We start from the raw sequence: 12517 nt of genomic DNA, 5'->3' as shown, positions 1-12517 counted from the left end.
ACTGAGCATGATAGAGTAACTTTATAGGAGACCTAACTAAAATATTAAAGGCATTCACATTAGAGTGGGAATCACGACAAGGAAGTGTGACATCACTATGGGTACATCAATTTGCTCTTCTGTTTCTTATCATGTTAGAAATCACTAAGAGTTAGACTCCTTATAGGCATGGGAAACACAAACACTCATACTTTACCAATTGAAACGTCAATTGGAACAACTTTCTTGAAGGGCAAAATCATCAAAATTTTTAAATGTGCAAATCCCTTTTCTAACATTTTTTATCTAGGAATTTATCCAAAATATATTTTTAAATGGTACACATATATTACACAAGATTATACATGCAGTTGTTTATACTGGTGAAAAATTGAGGATAAAGAAAGATAATTGTCCCATAATAAGGTACTGCTTAAAGAAACAATGTTCCATCCATTAGCTAGAATACCACAGTCACTAACAATGATTCTGTTAAAGATTACTTAGTAGCATGAGAAATACACACAATATTTTGTTAAATAAAAAACTGCATAGCGTGTTTTCATTTTAATTTTAAAATTGTATATATACAAATAGGAAAAAATCCAGAAGCACATTTACCAAAGTTGCTAAACCTGGATAATAAGATTATGAGCAATTTTTAACCTCTTTATGTTGCTCTTCCATGTTATCTAAATTTTTCACCTCAAACATGTATAATGTTAGTAACCCAAAAGCCATAAAAATAGCATTTATTCATTTAACATACATTTATTGAGACTTCTTGTGTGCCAAGCACCTCTAGGTTCTAGGGAATTGCTGTTAACCAGGTTGATAGCATTCTCCCCTCACTTTAGGCAGGAGAGATGGACAATAAGCACCAGGCAATTAAAATGATAAGACAATGTTACACAGTGAGAGTATCCTGAGAAAAACAGAATGAGGTGTGCTATATAGTGGCTTGTAGGGACAGGTTTGTGGAATGGTCACAGAAGTCCCCTTTGAGGAGATGACAACAAAAACTAAAGGAGGAGGAGTCAGGAGTTGAAAGATGATAGAAATAAACTAGTTGATATGGGTGAGTTTGCAGAATGTTTTGAGGAAAAACTTAAAAAGTATTAAATATTATGCTAGATGGTGGTTAAGAATCTTGAACATATAGGGGAGTAAGCTGGGGTGTATAAGAATGTGGAAAAAAAAGACAGTCTTACTTGGAAGGAGGCCATGCAGCTTTTTAGTAAAAAGGCTTTCTGGGCAGGGGGAGCAATAACACAGTGCCAAAGGGTCAGAAGCATGCTGAGGTCATGGGCTAAAGTGAGTGAGCTGATGATGTAATAATGGATAGACAATGGAGTGATGAGGTCATAGACAAGGTATGGAGGGGATGGAGGAGCTGATCCCACAGTATGGTCAGGTCATTGTAAGGCCATTTACTCTGGGAGATGGCAAGGCATTGGAGGTTCTTGAGCATACAAGTGACATGATAAAACATTTTTTAGCAGAATCACTTGAGATCCTGTGCTGAGACCAAAAGGGGCAATGGCAAAAGTTGGGGAACTCATGAAGAGGCTATTGCAATAAATACAGGTGAGAATAATGAAGTTTTGGGCCAAGATTATAGTAAAGTTGTGTTTTCATAAAGATTTTGGATCTATACTTAAATTAGAATCAATAGGATTTATTTATGGATTACTTGTGGCAAGGGGAGAAGAAGAAATCGACAATGACTCCAAGGGTTGATCCTAAGCAACTGGAGTTGCTATTGGCTGAGATAAAAAAAAAAAGCAAGAGAAAGAACTTTTGTTTGTTTATTTGTTTATGGAGAGCCATTAGTTTTGCACATGTTGAGTTTGAGATGACTACTAGAGATCCAAGTGAAGAACTCAACAAAGCATATTCAGAAGAGACCTATAGGCTGGAGATATTCACGTGGGAGTCTTCCATGCAAAGACAGCATTTAAAGCCATGACCTGGACAAGATCAACAGAGAGGAGTATAGACAGAAAAGCAAAGAGCTGGAAAGCCTGAGCCATGAGACATTCTACCATTAATGGTCCTAGAGGAGAGGAGGAAGAACAAAGGAGACTGAGAATGAGAAAAAAAGGAGGTAGAAGAGGAAACCAGAAGAGCGTAGTGTCCTGAAAGTCACATGAAGAATGTATATCAAGATGGAAGAACTGTAAAATAAGAACTGATAAAATATCAGTTGATTAGTAATGTGAAAAAGATTTCTCTTGACTGTAGCAGTTTCAGATGGTGAAAGTTTGATTGGAGAGGATTCAAGTGAACATGGGAGGAAAGAAATTGGAGTTGGCATGAGATTTGCTTTCAATATAATGAGAAAATGGGGGTTCAGCTAGTAGGATCAAGAGAAAAAATATTTTCTTCTTTAAAGATGGGTAAAATAAAAGAAATTATAAAAAGGGTAAATAGAAGATTTTTACTGGAATTGGGGAAATATAAGACTATCGCATTTACTCCAGGAAAAACAAACCACTAATTGGTGGAATATATTCAGATCTTTGGGCACTTTGCCCCTGACCATCATCTTTGAGGTCAGAATCAGGAAGGAAGAGCTCAAGATTAACGGAGAAAAGTAAATATGTTTTTGGAGCAGTACGGTGACTTCCCCAGCTTCTATTTATGTTAGTCTTTATGTTGTTATGTTATGTCAATCCTTTCACTTTCCCGGGCTTATCTTCCTTGAAACTTCTTGTTCTTCACTGTCTGCTTCCCCTCCACATCATCCAACATCAATCTTCTGAAATCCATAGTCAACAGACCCACCGAATTGAGACTCTAAAAGAAAACTTTACATGCTTCCAAGAAAATCTTATTCTTGAAGAAAAAGTCAGTATTGTAACTCAGTATTGGTTTATTTTTCAAGGAGCAAAAGACCACAAGCAGTCAAACTTCTGATCTAATAAAAAGGGCTGTCTCCAGCCATTAAGGATCTAGAAGAAGTAAAATCAAAAGGAGTCATTCTTCTGAAATTCTGGAAATCATGTTTTCATAAAATGAAAGCCCAATTCATGCAAAACAGGGTTTGTGATCAAATAATTTATTGGGCACTTCATACTAATTTACCTCAGCCACAGAGACACATTCTGAGAATTTACAATGCTATTACCCTGAGAGATCCAGAGGGAAACAAACATAAAAAAAAAAATAACATGATCTCCCCATTCCTCTTGTTAAACAAATAAGAGCCCTTAAATAGTGCCAAAGAAGGCAGGTATCCGCATGGCCTGGCCTGGTGTGCAGAGCCCAAGCACAGCCAGAAAGACATCCATGCAGGGAAGAAATATCATAGCAGTGCCCGATTGGTTACCTACCACATCTGAATAATGGGAACCAATTTTCTCTGAGCAGGGAGTTACAAAAATGAACTGGAGATGACTACAATATACCATGTGGTGGTAGATTAGAATTAGTGGTATTGGTATAAACACCTCTATGAACTAGAATTGGAAGCTTAGAAATAAATGTAGATGTAAATGTGTGTATATATGTGTGAGTAAGCGACTATGTAGGGGGGTTGGTGTTTAAACCTATATCCCCTTGCTTTGTCCACTGAGAGAGCCTGGGAGCAGCCCCACCCAAGAGCCAAGATCATAACTACAGCAGAGATCTTGGCTTCCAAATATTATTCTCCAGTAAAAGTAACTAGAGCTTCTTGAGAAATGGGTTATTCCAGGACTATGGCAGGGAAAGTACAGGTGATCTTGGAATATCTTGTGGTTGCTGAAAACAAGGAAATCCTCAAAGACTAAGAGAAACATATCAAATGAACACAGAAGCCAGCTTGAAGAAGCTTCCACTGGCCAAATATGGAACAGTGTGAACATCAAATAAACAATGAGAGCAAATGAAATATATACATTGACAATCCTTGAGTCCATGTTGATATAAATAAATGGATAAATTGAAAGAATGGAATATATACATGGTTTCAAAACATCTCCCTCCAAAATACTATTTACAAAATAGCAAAATATCACTTCACATTGAGGAAATCTTCCAAACAGCAGTTAATCAAAGTAAACATTAGGGTGCATAAAGAATAAAGTATTACCTCTGTGATATTCCTGCCATAGGTAGGATTCAATAACTTGAATCTAATTAATTATAAGGATATAGCAGATAAACACAAATTGAGGAACATGCTACAAAAAAAATGTACTGTAATCTTCAAAAGTGCTGAAGTGCAAGAAAGAATGAGAAACTGTTCCAGACAGAAAGAGGCCAAAAATACACACACCTAAATGCAATGCTTGAATATAAACTGTATCCTTTTGCTGTAAAGAACATAAAAAGAACTACTGCCAAAATCTGAATGAGACTTTAATTGCAAATGGTAGAAATGAATATACAAGATCTGTCCAGAAGGTATCCAGCCATGTAATATAAAAAATAAAGCACTTACTGAAGAAGATACAAGATACAAGAAACATAGTACACAGGACAATGACACCTCAGTTCCCTTCAAAATTAGGCACCTTGGGACCTCACACAGTTCTCCCATCGCCATCAGCTGCCCTGTTGTATTTTCTTGAACCTCATCGATAATCTGAAATCTCTCCCCTTTCAAAGGTGATTTTAGGGAAAAGCCAGAAGTCTCAGGGCACCAAATCAGGGCCGAAGGGAGACTGAGTCACCTGGGTGATTCAATGTTTCACCAAAAAGCTCTGCATGATATATGCAGCATAAATGGGCCCATTTTTGTGATGAAGCTGCTAATCACCAGTTGCCCATGGCTCTGGCTTTCTGAGTCATCTGAATAGCTAGCTCCTGGGGAGGAATGTTCAGGCTTAATGCAAAATTTGATGCGGATTTGTTGTTCTACTCAGTCATATTGGATGTGATGTCTACACAGTAGTCATGCTCACTCAACAACGTCTACCACCTCCACAGACTAGTACAGTGAAGTCATCATTGTTTACACAAGTGCATTCCAATCCACTCTCCTTGGCTGCCAGGTTACATTGATATCACGCAAACCATTCTCATTATATGAACAATGGCTGGAATTTTTCTGGACAGGCCTCATCATAGATTAACTTCCTGATTTTTATGCTTGTGTTGCAGTTATGCAGGAAAAATGTCTTTAATAACAATAAATGTACACTGAGGTAATTGGGAGTTATTGAGATATCAAGTTGACAACTCACTCAAATAGTTCAGGTGAAAAATGGTAGCTATGGACTATAATTGCAACTTTTCTGTAAGTACAAGATAGTTTCAAAATAAAATTATATATTTAGAGAAAAATGATTCATTTGATTTTTAAACACATATGATCCCTGAAGTTAGCCAGTGTGAGAGCATGCCTTCAAACTGATTTTCCTCAGTAGATACCTGAAGGAACACTTCCATGAGCAGTCCCATTCAGTCCTTTAGTGTATACAAGGAACTCCACAGACAGGAAAGCTTTCTGAGTTTGGGTCCAAAGTATCTTTTCTCTACCTCTAAACACAAGCTTAGGTGAAAAGGAGAAGGAAGAAAAAGAACTGAATTTAACTACATGAAGAGACAAGTCGAGAAAAATTTTAGAATCTATGTCAAATTCATCACATCATTGTATAAATAAGAATTAGCCTGATGTAATAAAATGATAGCTTTCATGCTATCATTTAATCTTATCTGAACCCAACTTATGAAAGAAAACCTAAATATTTAGTATCAACATTATAGGTATCATTAAATCAAATCAAAAGATAGAAAACACTGCTGTTCTGAGAATTTAAGGACCTTGTTGTGAAGCCAAGATAAGAAGCCACATTTGGTAGCCCATGACTATCTAAATGGATGCCCATCCTCTCTCCACTATACGAGGTGATTTGCTGAAAAAAAAAAAAGATGAAAGAAGTGATACTCTGTTCTCCAAGATGTAAAATATTCTGGAAAAATTAAGGCAGTTATGGACTGATCAGAATTTGAAAAAAAAAAAACAAAACAAAAAACAGTTATCCCTGGTTGGCATAGCTAAGTGGACTGAGTGCAGGCTGTGAAACAAAGTGTAGCAGGTTCGATTCCCAGTCAGGACACATGCCTGGGTTGCAGCCCATGGACCCCAGCAACCGCACATTGATGTTTCTCTCTCTCTCTCTCTTTCTCCCTCCCTTCCCTCTCTAAAAATAAATAAAATCTTTTAAAAAAAGAAAAAAAACCAGTTGCCAAATACATTTAAGACATATTTTTCTTTTCATCATTTACCAAGAAAAAAAAAATTCCCAGATAGGTAGGATTGGTTGTTTGGTAGTTTTTTTGTTGTTTTTTTTTTTTTTTTACTTTTTCAATTACGATTGACATTCAATATTATATTAGTTTCAGGTGTACAGTATGGTGATTAGACATTTATATAATTTACAAAGTAATCCTCCTGATAAATCTCACACTTCTATCTGACACCATACATAGTCATTACAATATTATTGACTATATTTCCTGTGTTGTACTTTACATTCCCATGACTATTTTGTAACTGCCAATTTGTAATTCTTAATCCCTTCACCTTTGTCATCCAGCCCTCAACCTCCTCCTATAGAGCAACCATCAGAATGTTCTCTGCAACTATGAGTTTGTTTCTGTTTAGTTTGATCGTCTATTTTATTTTTAGATCTGACAAGTACATATTATATGGCATTTATCTCCCTCTGTTTGACTTATTTCACTTAGTATAACACCCTTTAGGCCCATTCATGTTGTTGCAAATGATAAGATTTCACTCTTTTTTCACTCTTTTTTATTTCACTCCTTCTTCTTTGGCTGAGTAAAATCCATGGTATATATATGTACCACTTCTTCTTTCTCTAATTATCTATCATTGGACACTTAGGTTGCTTCCATATAGTGGCTATTATAAATAATGCTGCAATGAAGGTAGGGATGCATATATCTTCTCAAATTAGTGTTTTGAATTTCTTCAGATAAATATCCAGAAGTGGGATTGCTGGGTCACATAGTAGTTCTATTTTTAATGTTTTGAGGAATCTCCTTACTGTTTTCCACAGTGGCTGTACTGGTCTGCATTCCCACCAAGAGGGCACAAGTGTTCCCTTTTCTCCACATCCTCTCCAACACTTGTTGTTTCCTGATTTATTGATGATAGCCATTCTGACACGTGTGAGGTAATACCTTATTGTCATTTTAATTTGCATCTCTCTGATGATTAGTAAACTGAGCATCTTTTCATATGCCTATTGGCTATCTGTATGTCCTCTTTGGAGACATGTCTACTCCTTCAGGTTCTCTGCTCATTTTAGAATCAGTTGTTGAATAGTCTTGTAAGATTTATCCTTGACTTATCAATATATATTATCTTAATGCCTCTCTGCTCACTCTACATAAGTGGCTTTGTTAACTGCAACAACACAACCCAGGGCACTATTTTGAAGTGGAAGCAATAAGTTATTGATAGCCTAACAAATTCATTCAATATCTACATTGCTTATTCAAAGAAGTTCAGTGTGTTGACTGATTATGAAAATAAATCTTCTTGCTTTTCCTTGTCTTCAAATATAATGCTTATGATTTTAGTCAAGAGATCAGGAAAGAAAGATGGAACCAGAAAACAAAACAGTATTATTTACTAACATTTCCCATTCTCTGCTAAGGTTTGCTTTATCTGAAGCTTATAAAGTTGTTTAATCTTTTCCATCTTCTCTGGGTAAAGAGAGCCTGAAAAATCCTAGTCATTCCACAGTAACTATCAGTAGGATTTTCCATAACTATCTGAATACAAAATAAAAATCTTAAGAAGTTGATCCAATTCTAAAACTTCTCAACTTATGAATAAATATGAAGAGACAACCCCCCATATTTTCTTCAAATAACATCTGGTTTCTTGACCAGACTGCTAATACCTGAAAAAGTTTCTGAGTTTGTTTCAACCAATCCACATTTAGGGAGTTTTAAAATGCATTTATGTTTTAAACATTCTTTTCTACATCTGATTTAAGATGAGAGATTGGGCCATGAGACAGAACCTTGCCAAGAAATTGGAAAGAGGGGGAATAAAATTGTCTTCTAAATGTTAAAGTGTGAAATCAATTGATGGACCAGGTCAGGGAAATATGATAATACCACATGGGACAAAAAAGCTTCTAGGCCAGCAAGGTTTAGTGTGGCCCCACTAAAGACACAATACGCACATCTAAAGACCATATAGGCCAACCATGGAGCTATAGAAGAAGAGCTGCTAAGGCAGACCTGCATAGATTCCACCAAGGCTCTGTGCAGAGTCGAAGGAATCTGAACCAGCAATGAGCCAGGGAGACAGCATCTCTATGGTGAAAATGAGTGCATCATTTCATCTTAGCCAGATTTCTCTGAGCGAGCCTGTGTCATTCATGATGGAAAGCTCCATATTTAGCATACAGCCTAGTCTAGAGCAGGCAAATGTTAGATTCAGTGAATCTGTTCCAGCTATTTGCTCACAATCTCCTGATTATAATTTTGCTCCCATACAGTTCTGCCTACAGGGAGCAAACAACCTAGTCTTGCAGATTTGAGAATTCTGGCCCCATGCCAGCTACTGCACTCATTGAAATATACAGTTTAGCATTTGGGCTTGCTTACTTGACTCAGCTCCCAAAGGAAGAGCCCTGGAGTACTCTGAGAGATTAGGTTTCTGAGCCCACGGGGCTGGCAGTGAGTCTCTGGGCCATGGTAAATTCATAAGGGTGGTGATGATGATGGTGGTGACAGGGACAACTACAGCCATTGCTGAGCAACCTCTATGTGTCAGATACTGCACTGTGTGCTTTACACACTTGAACCCATTTAATCCCTACACCAATCAAATCAGGCATTATTGATATTCCTATTTCATAAATGAGGAACCTAAAGCTCTGGAAGTTTTAGTAATTTATCCAGAGACCCACATAAGAAATCATTCAGAACCACATCTGTCTGACTCTAAACCTTACTCTCCTAAATTCTGAAAATACTACCTCTGGAAGATGAGCTCTATCCTTCTCCTGGCTGCACTCCTCTACTTCATCAGTGTGCTTTGGTCCATCCAGTCCATCTTCAGCATGACTATTCATCAATACACCACTACTCTACCAGCCTTCACATCAATGCACATAAAGAGTACCAATCAACCTTTAACCAGAAGTTCAGAAAGCCAAACCGTATCTCAGTGAACAGTGTCACCATCACCATCTATTCCATTCCATCATATGGTTGGTTTCAGAAACCAAATGATGCTTCCCTGCATGTCACCACTTCAGCCACACACTGTTGAATCATTTGCACATTATGTCCTTCAATAAACCTTTTCAATACTTCCTTAGTGTGTCCACTTTTCACTATCACCATTGCCACTGCCTGTCTTTCACCTGGACCTCTACAAAAGTTTTCTGGGCATGTTCTTCTTTCCATTCCTACTCTCCTTCATTCTCAACCATGCATCTAGTGATTATATTATCCAATCACGGCATTTCACTGTTTAGAAATCCTTCAGTGGAGCCCCAACTACTTGTCACACTCTGTGCTTCAGTTCTAACAGTGATAGGCCGACAGCTTTTGGAATATTCTCAGCAATGTCTGCTCCAGGATGACACACAAGCCAAGCCTGGAATACACTCATATTTTCCCAAACCATTCTTCTCTGCATACCTCCTCTGGTCAGCTTATACTGGAGCTTTGGGGCTCACTCATGTTTCACCTTCTCCAGGAAGCCTGGGTTAGGTACCCATCTGAGGCATCTCATCACATGCCTCATCTCACTCATCCCTCAGCTCAGCCCTCATCTCACTCTATGAAAATTGTTTATTCATGTGACTCCAGCCCCAGACTATGACCTCCCTGAAGCCCAGGACCCACTCTGTTTATAAACAATGCCCCCCACCACACACACACACACACACAAGTGCATGTAGAATGAATGAATGAACACAAACAAAAAGTTGGTATATGACAGGTGTAAAAATCTACCCTGCCTCTTCAAGTCCCAGCTGTGTGATCTTAAGAAAGTTGTTTCATCTTCCTAGACCTCAGATTCTCTGTAAAATAAGGGTCATAAATCTTATACCATCAAGTTCTTGTGAGCTTTAAACCAAATCACATAGTATGTGGAAAGTCCTCAGCACCATGCTTGGTATACAACATGTTCAAATTTTGGTTGTTACTATTACTATTACTGAGTCCTTAGAGATCTAACAAAAAACATTCGTGTTCTTGAAAGACCTCACAAATAGTCCCAAACCCCAAGATGACTCGGCTGTGCCAGGCCTCCTCAGCACTCGTGTTTTACATTTTATAATGTATTATTTTGTACTCTTTAAAGTACTGCTTTGAAAGGATCCTACATTTTCTCCCAGTTGCCTAATACTCAATAAAAGCTTTTAGATGAATTTGATATCAAGATTTGCTGCAGATGTTACTCCCCACTGGGGCTTTAGACCATGGACATTGTGCTCCTCCTCCAGAAGGAGGAGACCATGTGCTCCTCCTTCTGATGAGGCAGATGCCACACAGAAAAATTAATATAACCTGAGAGGAGCACACAGAGAAATGGGAAGACTGGAAAACTGACAGGTGGCAATCCCAAAATAGAAACCAGGGCTTATAGGGGTCAGAAGTAAGACAGGTCTCAGGAAGGGGATGTCCTTTATCACAATAGATATGGAAAGGTGAATTATAGACCAGTGGTTAAAAATATATACACAAAGTATAGCCCTTTGATGGCATATTGTGCTGCCATTAAAAATAGATAGGAAGCCAACTAATAAAATGGCAAATGACACAGAAGACACTATGTTATATAAAAAAAGATATAGATAATACATGTTTTTGATCCAAGTATGTAAAATTTTCTTTGAAAAAATTTAAGGGAGTAGACCAAAATTTTAATAGTTGTAACAGGGTGATGAATTTGTGGGTGCTGTTTTCTTTGGTCGATTCCTCATACTTTTTGTAGTGTTGTCATATCCTTTAATATGTAAAGACTAATTCTTTAAAAATATGTGCTCTCCCAGATTGTTCCTGGAAGAAATGTGCAGTGCAGAAGACATACCCCACCTAGGCTGAACGAGGCTCCAAGAACCTCAGGCCTGGGCACCGGGGCTCGGGCAGTGTGATCAAGCTCCTGCTGGGCTCCTTTTTCACCAGCCACCGCCCCACTAGGTCTCATTTAGTGCCTGAGGGCAGGCTGCCCTCGGTTGGTCAGCCCCTCCACCCACCCCGCAACAGTACCATCTAGGAGTGATCCTCCTGGCGAAGTTCCTCTTTGGTAGGAGGAAGGCCCCGCGAATCGCTGGAAATCGAGAGCCCCAGAGCAGCCCCCACAAGCCTTACCCCACCGACCCCCCCGCCCCCGCCCGGCTCCCCGTGTACCTCTTGCAGGGAATCAGTGCCTTCCTCTCATCCAGCACCCGCACGCGCTGGTTGAGCCCATCGTAGGAGAGCAGGGCGCGGCTGTTGCGCCCGCTGCTCTGCTGGTACAACACCTGGCGCCCCTCCCACTGCTGCGGCGCCTGGCAAGGGCTCGGTGTTCCCGGAGACCCCAAGGTTCCGGCTCGCATCGCTACTGCCCCTAGCCCGCAGAGGCCACCCAGCACCCAAACCCAGAGGCCACCCAGCAGCCAGGCGCCCAGGGGCCCCCTTGCCCCACGGAGGGGAGTGCGCTCTGGCATCGGGGTCCACCACGTCCGCCAACTCCCGAAAGCCAGTTGGAGTCCAAGGGGCAGCTATGCAGAGGGCGGCTGCGCGTGGTTCTCCCGCGCTGTGCTCCAATGCTGTCTCGGCCAATTTGCTGTCTGTTCCTGTGAGAGCTTGCCCCTACAGCTGTTGGAAACAGGATGCGTGAGGCCAGGAGCCGGGGCCTGGGGCCTGTGAAGGCTTTGGTGAAGCACGCAGGAGCTATTTCTGCCCGGGCTGCTGCCCACTGAAGCTTCGGCTTTCTGCTCTCTGCTGCCAACAGGAAATGCAGTGGCAGTGGTGCCACTAGCATCCTGAAGGGCATCCACGTAGGGGGAGGGGATGGTGAGAAGGGATAGGTTTCTCCAATAATTTAAGGGATCAGCAGGTAACCCACACAGTGGGGAACAAAGTCAAGGTCAGGAAAGCAGTGCAGCTGCGCTTGTTATTACGTGCCACATGCCTTCCTTTTTTGCTAAAATTGCTATCTTCTTCCACAAAATTAAAAATGTAAAGAAGTGTTCCTTGCTGAAGAAATGACGCCAATCACTCGTAAACACACCCCAATTCCTGTTCTCAGCATAGAGCCTAGGGGACTACAAAATAGGCCCTCGCTCTGAGCCTGAGGACTCAGGGGCATTGCCTCCACGACACACTTGCAGTGACACTGCAGCCCTCATGCATCACCTGACAATACCTCAAGCCTAGATATGTGTGGGTCTGGGAGTTTGGCATCTTCAAAGTTAATTGGGTTTATGGTTTATGTCTATGTAATGTTAGGATCTGTAATGTGGAATCGAGAAAAAAGAAGCAACTTTTAAAAAAGACCCTTGCTTTCCAAGTTTATAGCATGTTTTACATTGATCTGCATCTCAAGGATGAGGTGGAGTGA

At 39.9% G+C, this 12517-nt stretch overlaps 1 protein-coding gene across 2 annotated transcripts in view; it reads right to left on the bottom strand.

Annotated features, from left to right (window-relative positions):
• EPDR1 (ependymin related 1) overlaps positions 1-11886 on the bottom strand; it is a 30823-nt gene extending 18937 nt beyond the window's left edge. For both annotated transcript variants that reach the window (XM_045827964.1, XM_045827965.1), the window contains exon 1: positions 11323-11886. In XM_045827964.1, coding sequence (XP_045683920.1) covers positions 11323-11621 — 299 coding nt within the window. In that variant the 5' untranslated portion in view covers positions 11622-11886. The remainder of the gene's footprint in view (positions 1-11322) is intronic.
• Positions 11887-12517: the final 631 nt, after the last annotated feature.

This window comes from Phyllostomus hastatus, unplaced genomic scaffold (assembly GCF_019186645.2).
Source record: "Phyllostomus hastatus isolate PE091 unplaced genomic scaffold, TTU_PhHast_1.1 phas_scaffold_78, whole genome shotgun sequence".
NCBI classification, from domain to species: domain Eukaryota; kingdom Metazoa; phylum Chordata; class Mammalia; order Chiroptera; family Phyllostomidae; genus Phyllostomus; species Phyllostomus hastatus.
The sequence above is the reverse complement of the archived record's forward strand: the minus strand, read 5'-3'. Positions and strand labels throughout refer to the sequence as shown.